Source organism: Symphalangus syndactylus, chromosome 8 (genome assembly GCF_028878055.3).
Source record: "Symphalangus syndactylus isolate Jambi chromosome 8, NHGRI_mSymSyn1-v2.1_pri, whole genome shotgun sequence".
NCBI classification, from domain to species: Eukaryota; Metazoa; Chordata; class Mammalia; order Primates; family Hylobatidae; genus Symphalangus; species Symphalangus syndactylus.
Genome location: NC_072430.2, coordinates 45,348,299 through 45,360,625, shown reverse-complemented (window position 1 = coordinate 45,360,625; position 12,327 = coordinate 45,348,299). Strand labels below are relative to the sequence as shown.

The 12,327-nt window shown below is 38.9% G+C and overlaps 1 protein-coding gene across 50 annotated transcripts in view; it reads left to right on the top strand.

Annotated features, from left to right (window-relative positions):
- SIPA1L1 (signal induced proliferation associated 1 like 1) overlaps positions 1 to 12,327 on the top strand; it is a 428,639-nt gene that overhangs the window by 301,669 nt on the left and 114,643 nt on the right. For all 50 annotated transcript variants that reach the window (XM_063644113.1, XM_055288952.2, XM_055288937.2 and 47 more), the window contains 2 exons: positions 3,349 to 3,479; positions 8,578 to 8,766. In XM_063644113.1, coding sequence (XP_063500183.1) covers positions 3,349 to 3,479; positions 8,578 to 8,766 — 320 coding nt within the window. The remainder of the gene's footprint in view (positions 1 to 3,348; positions 3,480 to 8,577; positions 8,767 to 12,327) is intronic.

Here is a 12,327-nt window from a genome sequence, read left to right as displayed (position 1 = left end):
TGAATAAGTTGGATAAAAATAAACCAGTTAGAAGACTACTACAAACACTCAGGCAAGTGATGATAGGATAAATCAGTGGCAGTGGGATGAGGAAAAGATGGATTTGAGAGATGTCCAGAAGCTGGAATTCACAGAGCATGGCAGTGGGCCTGTCACGAGCAAATGTGGTAGCAGTTGCTGAAATAGGGACTGGTCAGGGAGCTATATAGGTTTCTGTGGGAAGGCGATAGTTTCACTTTTGCAGATGCGCATGGGACAAACGGTTCCATTAGGTAAATGTAAAGATCTCAGGCTTTGGCCCGGCACAGTGGCTCAGGCCTGTAATCCCAGCATTTTGGGAGGCCAAGGCGGGCAGATCACTTGAGGTCAGGAGTTTGAGACCAGCCTGACCAACATGGTGAAAACCTGTCTCTACAAAAAATATAAAAAAATAGCCGGGAATGGTGGTGCACACCTGTAATCCCAGCTACTCCAGAGGCTGAGGCAAGAGAATCGCTTGAACACAGGAGGCGGAGGTTGCAGTGAGCCAAGATCACACCACTGTACTCCAGTGTAGGTGACAGAGTGAGACTCTGTCTCAAAACAAACACATAAACAACAACAAAAACAAAAAAGATCTCAGGCTTAGAGATGTCTGGAGAGGACATGTAGACCTCTGAGAGTCGTCAACATTGAGTTGGCAGTTGAAGTTCTGAAAGTAGGTGAACTATTCAGATGGGAAGAGGGAGGAAAACTGAGCTAGAACAGCCAGAGCGGTAGAAGGAAAATCAGAAGAGGGTAAGTGATGTCATAGGAACAAGGAAGTAAGTGTGTTTCTAGAAAAAATGAAGTGATCATCTATGCTAGATGTTATGGAGAGTTTGAGCCAGGTAAGGACCAAAAGTACCGTTTGTTTTAACTTTGAGAAAGTCATTGGTGACCCATGCAGTGGAAGTCAGATGATAATTCTGAAGTGAGGAATTGGACAGCTATTTCAAGAAGTTTCCAATGGAAGAAAGGAAAGAGGAGATAACTCTTTAGTTCTGACAGGTGGTAAGGAGTTGAGAATAAATGCGAGTTTTAAGGTAATTAAACGATGATGGGAATTAGCAAGTCTAGAGGGAGAAGTTGAAGATAAAAAAAGAGGGTCATCAAGGCACCTGAGTCCCTAGGAAGGAGGAATGGGCAAATGGGGGGTGGGGGTGGGGGTGGGGCTTTGTATAATACAGAAAAAGAAGCTGGAGTCTGGATGCTGGTGAATTTGTGTGGATGGTGATTAAGTTTGCATCTGAAGTGGCTTCTTTATTTCCTTTGTGATGTAGACACATTGTCATTTGCCAAGATTGAGGAGAAGGTAGATGAGGGGTGGTTACCGGAGAATAGAGCATGTTTGCCACATCTGCCCTGGAGAAATGGAGAGAGGAGCTGACCAGGGAAAGCTTGAGGATGAGGATAAATTGAGGTTATTGATGATGAATTTATAGTGGCCCTGTATCTGGGAATTTCTCCAGCAGCAGAGAACTGCCGTGCCACCTGCCCATTGTGAGATATGTGGGGTGTACTTGAGGAGTTCCTAGAAGTTGGTTTTTATTAGAGTCCATGAAGTACAAGGACCAGGTAATGAATGTGACTCACACTCTGATGCATCCACTGTTGATCTGTGCTGCACCGGTACAATATCCTCTGAGGTTATCAAAGCATATTAAGCTTTGCTCCTTCAGTAAATGGTCCCAGACTGCTGTCTTGTTTCTCTTTAAGTTCTTGTCCGCTTTTTTATACTATTTCTGTCTCCTCCCTTTCTGTTTTCTTCCTTGTTGTCAGTTGTTCTATCACATTGCTGTCTGCATGCAAGTCTGTATCAGCCCTACACCCTGGACTTTGTCAACACCTGGAATTATCACACCTCTGAAATAAAGCTGTGAGCTTGAAGACCAGACAACCAAGCTTATTAGAATTGTGTGCAAAGTAAGAGTAAATAATCTGAGTGTGATTCTCATGTGCTGTGCTTTGAGGATATACATAAGTGTCTGTACATGAATTTTGTGACATATAGTGGGTTATTTCTTATATATGAGATGTTTGTTGCTTGTATTCCCATTGTGTTTTTCTTCTTTTGAATTTCCATGGCTTATGATAATCTTAGAGAGCTCTCAACATTTATGATTGTAGCTTTTGTTATTGTGCTTTAGTACCTGCAAAATATTTTCATATGCACTACTTAAATTTGAAACTACATGATTCGATATTTATGCTATTTTTTCTTATTATTCTCATGGATTTTCAAATACTTATATTTTGTATGGAAATAACATGTATTTTCAAATGTGTATGCATTTTGTGTGATAATGAGATACTATGTCACAATCCAGTCATTTAGCCGTGTCAAATATAAATGAAATACAATAATGCATAAATGAAATACAATAATGTAAAGTAAGCATTTTGGAGGTTTGAAAAACAAATTATCTGTTCTAGTTTTTCATATATTTTCATGCTTTGTGGACTTCCTCATCTGTGAACATCTCATGTATGTATCAACAGTTTAAATTTTTAAAAGATGTATATGCACAGTAAATATCACTTTTCAACATTTTCTATAAATTAACTTAATTTTGATCCCTATCTTTCTTTTTGTCAAGAGAAAGGTAAATTCAGCGCCAGTCCTTTGGAGGCTTGTGCTAAGGTTTAGGGCCTTATGCAAAAGGCCAGAACATTGAAGAGAGGCCCTAGGCTCATCAGTCACCTGGACACACAAGTTACATTAGCCCTGCACTGTGGGATACTGTGCTATGGCCCAGAGCCCTGGGTCGTGCCTCCCTGGGGCACTGTGAAGCTCTTTCCTCTGAGCTCCTACTCCACCATACACAGGCTACCTGGGAGCAGAGTGCTGCCCAGTGACTCATAGCACACATCTCTCTCTCCAATCCACGGACATCTTTTTTAATCTGGTAGAATCCCGCTTTCTTCAAACTCTGTTCTCAATATGTTTAGAATGTTTTTGAAAAACAAAAACTAAAAAGCTCTGGCACAAGCCTTCTCTTAGGCAAGGAAGCATGCACAAATGTAGCCTATTTAAATGGTGGGAGATAGGGAGAAAATACAAATTTATTTTGAGAAATAGTAGAGTAGTAATCTGTAAAGTAGTAAAAAACTCAACAGGCCACCCGCGTTCTGTGTATCTTCTCTGGAACTAAACCTGTATAGCCAAGTCTTTGTTTTTATAACTAACTGAAGAATATTAATATTTGTTAAATGTTTACATTTTATTGATAAAATTTCTGAGTGACAACCTTAAATACTGAGCAGAATGTAACATTTTCAAAGTGTTAGGTAGATTTTCTAACTTTGTTTTGTCTTATTTTACCTAAGAACACTGGAACTATTTTGGGGCTGATGAGAATCTTGGTCCGGTGGCTGTGAGCATTCGAAGGGAAAAACCAGATGAAATGAAAGAAAATGGATCTCCGTACAACTACCGAATAATTTTTAGAACTAGTGAGGTAAGTCGCAAATGAGAGAGGTTTGAGGTTTAACTGGAATGGGGAAAAAAGCAAATAGTAGCAGTAGCAAAGCAATTAAATTTAATAGCACATGGTTACAGCTGTCTTTGGAATAAGCAAAGTCCCCTTTCATTTATTCTGGGGGAGATCGAGGTGAACAAGATGGTTAGATCTGGATCCCTTCTTTTCATTCGACTCTGAATAGATGCAATCTATGAATGAGGAGTTTTGATTCAGAGAAAGATATGTCCATTAAGTGTGGCCCAAGGAAATTGGAGCCCTCAGATCCCCAGTGGGATATTGTGTATCCTGCTTAGGGCTACTGGAAAGCACCAAGCCAACTCGAGGAGCCAGGGTATTAGGTATAAGAGAAGGCCACCGAAGACTTAATTCACTCTTCCAAGCTCTTGCTGAGCTCATGTCTTCGCCCAAGAAGAAGGAGGGAAAGAGATTCTTGACTTCTTCCACTATCTTTGGGACCCATTGTCTGAGACCTAGAAGGTACATTCTTTGAACCAGGGGCTATCTAATTGTAAGTGAAACAGGCTGTTAGAGCTCTTTAGGAATCTAAATATACACAATGTATTTTTATTTTAAAATGAAGTTTGGGCTAAAAATGAAAAGAACCCACACAGCATTTTTTTTTTAAAACACCTATGAACAAGTTTGGGACTATGAGGTTCTCCTTTTTCTTTGTAAACTTTTATAATTGGGCCACTTATCAATTTATTGCCTCAGTTGCTAATTAACTTTAGGATTTTTGTTATGCATTAATACTTAATACCCTTGAGTCATCTAGAAAATAATGGTTTTGAAACTAGTTTAAATAGGGCATTTGGCTTCATTTCCCCCATTGAATGCAAAGCAAGTTTCTGGGGTTGGCATCACTTAGTAATTGTTCCTAAGCCTGAACTCCTGGGAAATTAAATATAGGACTTTTAAAGACAAGACTTAAATATCTAATGTGTTGTTTACACTGGCCAGAGAGAAATGAGCTAACATACTCTCATGTGCTTTTTCTCCATGGCAAAACTAATCATTAAGTGGTGTAAATTCTTTTGTTGAGCACAAAGGCACGAAGAACATCATGTTCTGTGTTTTGGAGTTGTATGCAGGTAGTTGCTCCTCTCTAGCTTCCCAGATCCTACCAGTTTTGTTTGTTTGTTTGTTTGTTTTTGAGACAGAGTTTCGCTCGTTACCCAGGGTGGAGTGCAATGGCGTGATCTCGGCTCACTGCAACCTCTGCCTCCCGGGTTCAAGCGATTCTCCTGCCTCAGCCTCCCGAGTACCTGGGATTACAGGCATGTGCCACCACGCCCAGCTAATTTTGTAGTTTTAGTAGAGACGAGGTTTCTCCATGTTGGTCTGGCTGGTCTCGAACTCCCGACCTCAGGTGAACCACCCGCCTCAGCCTCCCAAAGTGCTGGGATTACAGGCATGAGCCATCACACCTGGCCGTTCCTACCAGTTTTTAGTGATACTCTTGTTTTCTTACTTCCAAGTATTTTTGTCTTTCCCATTCTCTTTTCCCCTTCCCAAGGCCACTCTGATTTAAATACCCATCATATTCTTCCTTTTCTGTGTTGCTTTTTTATCCACCTAAATTCATTTCCTTATCACTTGTTCATCCCATCCTTCACGCCAGAGGTTAAAGTTCCCTATGATTCTTTCTTTCTCAGTCAGATCCTGTCACTGGTTTCCACGAGCTTCCCTTCTCAGCATGTCTTGCAGGCTCTCCACATCTGATCCCAGCCCCTGTCTCCTACCTGAGTATCTGTCCTGAATTCTGCTCTGGTCTGTGAACCACATCAACTCTTACCTTTCCCACCTCTGTTCTTTCTGCTTTACTCCCTTGACCTGAAATGTTCTACTTGCGTTCTGTGGTCATAAGATTCTGTTCTTCTCCAGCTAACCCATTTGAATAAGTTGTGTCCCTTGGGTCTGTTTCCTTAGCCTTTGACTGAAAAGTTCAAGTCAAGTGTTCAAAAAAACCATTACCACTTGTTTTTTACGTTCAAATTAATATTCACTTTATGACAACTCTATTACTGCATTTTCTCAGGCCAGAAACCATTAAAGCCACACTTTATTCCCATCTTCTCCCTCCTGCCCCGAGATCTGGTCTGTCAGCAACACTTGTTCATTTTGTCTTCACAATATGCCCAGAGCTCAACTACTTCTCCCACCCTCACTCCCCAGTCCTGGTCCTGGTCTTGCTCTGAGAACTGGTCTCCCTGCTTCTATGCTGAAGCCCTGCCTCCTTTTGACCCAACAGGGTTCCTTTGAAATGTCATTCAGATCTTGTCATTCCTCAGTTCAAAATCCTTGAAAGCTTCCTCATCTCCCTCTGAGAAACAGCCACTGTCTTTGCTATCCTAGGAGACCATGCTCATCTGTTTCCCGGTTATCTCTCTGCGCCTCATCCCTGATAACTCCTCCTGGCTCAGTCTTTTCCCACCACACTGGCCTCCTTCCTACCTGGGCCACCTCAGGACACTTCTGCCTCAGGGCTCAGATGCCCGTCATTCCTCCCCACTGCTGTGTTCTCCATCAGGCTGCCTCATCTCCATCTGGCCTTTACTCAGAAACCACAGAGGCCTTCCTTGACCGCTGAATCTAAAATTTCTACTCCCCTCCCATTTCATATCCAATTCAATGCTTTATTTTTCATTAATACTTAACACTGTCTTCTCTGTTATACTTAGTCATTTTGTTTGCTTTTAATCTCTCCCACTAGAGTGCAGGCCCCAGGAGGGTGGGGGCTTCTGTCCAAGTTGTTAAGTACAACGTGCCCGATGCCTCAAATGGTGCCTTGCCTCCCTGTTTCTCACTTCCCTCCTTCCCTGTCTTCTTTCATCCCTTTCTCCATGTCTTTCCTCCTTTTCCTCTCTTCTTTTCTTCCTTCCTCCCTGTAATGTTTATGTAATTAATTGCCACTAGGTTTTGTATAATTTTTTTCTTTCTAATAATAAATCTATAAATTTGATTTAATAGTAATATTGTATTAAGACTTCTGATAGAAATGTTTCCAGATATTGGTTCCTGCCTGTAGCTCCTGCACTTTGAGAGATAGTTCCTTCACTTTTTTCACTGAAGCCCATTTACCTATTACAGATGAAATAAGACTTAATTTGTATCAGGGACTTCTCATGTTACTAATTTCTCATGCAGATAAATATGACAAGAAAAAAGAAAACATGACAGTGACACTCTAGTGGCTTCAGTAAGTGGCAGCAAGATAACGGAAATACAAACAAATCTCTTTCATTTTAGTATAAATAAACATTGCAAAACATAAAAGAAGATATATACCTTTGTAGGCATGGCAGTTTGTTTATGAGCAAAATTTTATGGCATGTGAGTGTTTTTAAGCATAGGAACACGAGGACTCCATTCTTATTTCTGGAAGTCATTAAGAAAAATATCAGTAATACTAGTGATTCGGATGTAAAAAAATGAGCCATTGCTTTTTCTCATCTGTTTTGGCTTTCATGAGTTAGCTGCTGTCTGTGGCTCAGGATGCAATGACTCGAATTTGGTCTTGGCTTCTAAATTGAGAACACCCCTAGCCTTTGTGGCTCCCTATTTCAAGCTATGTATTCTCTCATGAAGAAAAGAGTCAAATAACTGAGTTAGCCATTTTCCATTATTTAAAAACAAAGTAAAAACTATTTGTGTCAAATTAGACATTAATAGGAAAATGATTTTTACTTGTTATTTGAAAAGAACTTGGTTTATAATGAAAGAAAAAAGATACTCATTCTAACTACATTCTCTGCCTCCAGTTGCTTCCTCTCACAGTTCATCTTATTTGCAGCTTAATTTCTGAGTATACATCGTCCCCCTACGAACACGTCCTGTGCTGACCTGTAGGAGCCCAATGAGGCATGTACCACTCAGCTTCAGGGTCTTCTGTGCACCCCCAGCTTGCAGCAGCCTCATCTATTTCTCCCTGTACTCTCCTTGTGTCTATCTACAATAATCACTCCTTCCCACTTACTCCCTTTTTTCCCAATCTCCATACCTTTGCTCACGTTCTCTCTTGACATTTTCTTTTTGTAGAAATTGTTCCTCTATTTCATGGCCATTTCCTAAACCCCCCCCGTTTAGTGGGGCATTTCTTTATGCCCTGAGCCACTGTGGTCCATTCTCTGCCTTTGGACTGTCTGAGGTCCTGGACCTTGTTATGCTTTGTTGGGTATACTTGTCCTTCTGAGATTGCAGTGTGTTTTTCTGACCTCTCACCCTCATATTTGACAATCCTCAACTTGCACTCCTAGCTTTTGTAGCTCCTGTTGCTAAATGGAAATGTATTCAGTTTGATGGGTTTTCTCTTCTTTCCCCATGCAGTAGTTAAATTAGGTTAATAAAACTTTGCCTTGTAGACATTTTTGGAAATTAAGACTACTTTAGGCTTCATGTCTGGTTAACTTTTCTCTGACACAACATCATTACGTAGGAAAATGTCTTTGCTTAAGGTATTAATGGAGGGTATTTTAAGAAGGGAAAGTATTTTAAGAAAGAAGAGAAAATCTAAAGTAATTTCAGCTGCTGTTGCCTGTGCTGCTGTACTGATGGTGATGATTGTCCGGTGGCAGCAGCATTTGGTAATATGAATAGTTTATGCTTGTCAGCCATGCATTATGAAGTTTAAAACTTTATCTCCCCCTTTTTATAATTCAAAGAAGTACAACATCCAAATTCTAAGTATTTATTCTTCAGACATTGCTCTGGGATTCTGCCTTCTTAATTTCCTAATTAGTATGCATAGTGAATTGTATAGCCATATAGAGACCTTGATCTTTACTGACCTCTTTAAGGAAATGTTATTTTTGGTCTTTAAGTAAATATCCTCAGAAGTCTTGATTTTGTGCTCCTTTGGACCCACCCTGGTCTTGAAAGCATTGGTTTCATTTTTCATATTACAGTATCCTACATCACTTTTCTCATTCGTTTTCCCTCACTGGCTTTACCCATCAAAAATCATTCCCTAGCTCTGTGAGGAGCACCACAGTCCAGGCCTGCAGTGCATGTACATGTGTTCAGGCATCTCACATCCCAGAAGCCTCACCACAGCACCTGTCTCTCTTGCTTGCAGCTCATGACACTGAGAGGTTCAGTCCTGGAGGACGCCATTCCGTCGACAGCCAAGCACTCGACGGCCAGAGGCCTGCCTCTCAAAGAAGTGCTGGAGCATGTGGTTCCTGAGCTCAATGTCCAGTGCCTGCGGTTGGCCTTCAACACGCCCAAGGTGACAGAGCAGCTCATGAAACTGGATGAACAAGGGGTGAGTTTGCCTTTCTGAGGAGAGCATTCTTGCTCAGGTTTACTGCTAGGCTTCCAGAATACAGACCTTAATGTTTCTTGTTTTGATGGAGATAACTGATACTTTTTATTGTGAAAGACACTCTCTTTGCAATTACTCATTTTGTTTTTTCTTAACTCTGAACTCTGAACATTTCTCATCTGATGAAATTCTGTATGTCAGAATTTATAAATAAGGCACTTTAAACTACGTTAAATTCTTTTGATAATCTTCCATATGTACGGTAAGTTTTTTGAGTGTCCGAGAATAAATAATAGCAGTAATCATAATAATGTGTTAATAACAATACTGTAATAACAATAATTAATAATAATGAGCATATTTGCAAGCCCCTTTTCTAAGTGCCTTAAATATGTTATCTCATTTAATCTCCTTACCCTGTGAGAAAGATGCTATTATTATTCACATTTTAGAGATAAGGACTCTGAGGCACAGAGAGATTAAGTAATAAATCCAATTTCACACAGTAAGTTTTGGAACCAGGGTGCAAACATAGTCTGCCTCAAAGTCTGTGCCACTTCACCGCGCTGTTCTTAAAAGCTTAGAGTTTCAAAGTCTATTAGTACCACCAAAGATATATTCTAGCCAAGATTTTTAAATATAAAAATGTAAAATTTCACATTCTGCTTAGAGTAATTTGAGCATATGGGCTAATTTTATAGATAATATATTTATATACTCTTACTTTAATTCTTTCTTTTAGCATTTTAGCCATATTGCATCCTAGTAGTGGGTGGTAGTAGTTTTAACATTACATTTAAAAATTACTCCAAAAATAAAATTGGTTCAGGTAGTTTATTTATTTCTTTTTTTCCCCATTATGTTCATTTTTCACAGAAGGGTGCAGCTATTGAATGTCATTTTGTGAACAAATTTAGATAGGATTTCCTTAATCAAAAATTCAAATTTTATTAAAATGAATAGAAGTCCAAAAAATCAGTTTTAAGGTATACTTATTATTCTAATTCAGCCACTGAGAACATATAATGAAGCAGTGGTTAGATGTCTCTTTTCTCTATTCTCTTTTCTTTTTTTCTTTTTTTTTTTTTTTTTCTGGAGACAGAGTTTCACTGTCACCCAGGCGGAGTGCAGTGGTGCAATCTCAGCTCACTGCAACCTCTGCCTCCCAGGTTCAAGTGATTCTGTTGCCTCAGCCTCTCGGGTAGCTGGGATTACAGGCATGCGCCACTGCGCCTGGCCGGGTGTCTCTTTTCTAATCTTTGCCTTTTTCTATCCATTTCACTTTTCATAATGCACAGCTAATATCTATTTGACACATATATCTAAAGAATGCTGTGAGTATCCATGTTCATAATGTGAAAATTTGTTGCCCTTTGAATTCTTCAAAAGACTGCTGACGTATAAACTTAACTATTTTGGAGGCTGTTTTCCAGTAAATATTCGGAACATTTATTCTAACAAAGGAGTAGAAAAATGATGTTTAGGCCCAACTTTATTGATTTGGTCATTTCTACTACTGTGTTTATCAAGGAGAATAAAAACATTTAGACATTGATAATATAGTCATATACTTAACATTTGAAATTTCTATTAAAACAGATTATTTTATGTAAAGGAGATATTTATTGCCATTTTCTTTTGTTTTAACTATATTAAATAAAAAATGGATACTCTAGTTGTAGATATTATGGGGATTTCTGACACATTTTATGTCCTCTGTTAGTGATGCCAAGTGCTGGATCACAGACGGTGCTGATCTGTGATAAATATTTTATAGTCCTATCCACATGGGAAAGATAAGAACACTATAAAGAGTTGAACTCAAAGTTTATTTAATTCACAAAACTGGCCATTATTTTGAAATTAGGACCTTCCTATTCTTGGAAGCATTAAAATGTCCCTTCCTTCATAAATTATTAATTATATGATAGTTGTTTTCTTTAATATCCTTACTAGGCAAAATTAAAATTTGGCAATCAGTCAGTCTCTTCAATTTTACTTTGAAAGTAAGTGCCTTAAATATGTCATCCCGTTCAACAGGAGTATTACTATTAGACAGTAGTTTTTTACTAGACAGTGGAATCTAGAGGTTCAAAGCATGCTATTCTGTATGAACAGCTCCATGTCTGGACTAAAGGGCACTGGGGGTTAGCCTCTGTCTTTTTTTATCTCTATACATACAGCATTCAAAGCCTGGATTGTAGCAGACGACATGCATACTTAGGCTTTTAGTCTTGGGAGTAATTTTTTTGGTAGGAAATCTCATTAATGCCTTGGAATTATTTTGAGAAACTGATTATTTTGGTGCCTTTACAAATACAGACTTTAAAAAGGAAATGCTTATAAGTGCAGTGGATTATGCATATGAATCATTGCAAAGCATTTTTAGTTTCCATCTGTGTCGTCATATTTTAAAATTTCCAGCTTTGTGTGTCTTTATATTTAAAGAGATTCATAGTGTGATACAGGGAAACTGGACTCATCAGAAGGAGCTTTAAATCTCTTTTTACATTGGGTTTAAATGATTCTTTTAATATATTTTATGTTTTTATTAACTGTCTTACATAACCATGCTTTGTAAAAGAAGACACAATTTGTTTCCTATGTTGTGGCATTTTGCCTTTCAAATCTTTGGTGCTTTAATTCCTCATTTTACCACTATCAAAAGCTAAAATGAACAGAAAAACAAATTAAAATTTTATCTATTAAATATAAAAGAAAGCACTGCACAAAAATCTAATAATTTGTTTTTTTATTTAACTTGACAATGATATATATGTGGGAGCTGAAGTATGCATTTCAATTCCTGAAGAAACTTATTTTAGAAAATGAACTAATTCTTTGTAGCTTATCCAAGCTTTTACATTCTCCATCCTGATGCCTTTCTGGGACTTTCACTCCTTTTTTTTTTTTTTGAGACGGAGTCTCTGTTACCCAGGCTGGAGTGCAGTGGTGCAATCTTGGCTCACTGCAGCCTCTGCCTCCTGGGCTCAAGCAGTTCTCCCACCTCAGCTGGGATTATTGGTGTGCACCACCACTCCGGCTAATTTTTGCATTTTTAGTAGAGATGGGGTTTCACCATGTTGGCCAGGGTAGTCTCGAACTCCTTGACCTCAGGTGATCCACCCTCCTCGGCCTCCCAAAGTGCTGGAATTACAGATGTGAGCCACCACGCCTGCCTTTCACTACTTACTGATGCCCATGTCAGTTGTTGAAATGGCAATGAGAAGACAAAACTAACCTCCTAATATTTTCACACTGATAAGAATTTACAACATTTGATGCTTTAGAAAATTTGTGTTCTTACTCTCAGGCACCTTGATCTTCACTTACAGTACAGTTGGGGGCATCTCATGATAAAAACAAATGAAATAAATACATGTTTCATTTTACTATGTTCTAATCACTTTACTGGCATAATCTGACTTAATCCTCACAGCAACCCTGTGCCATAGATTCCAGCTATTGGCCTATTTTACAGTCGAGGGGATTAAGGCATACAGAAGTTCCCAGAGCTGTTTTTTTTTTTTTTTTTTTTTTTTTACGTGTCATCCCTTAATA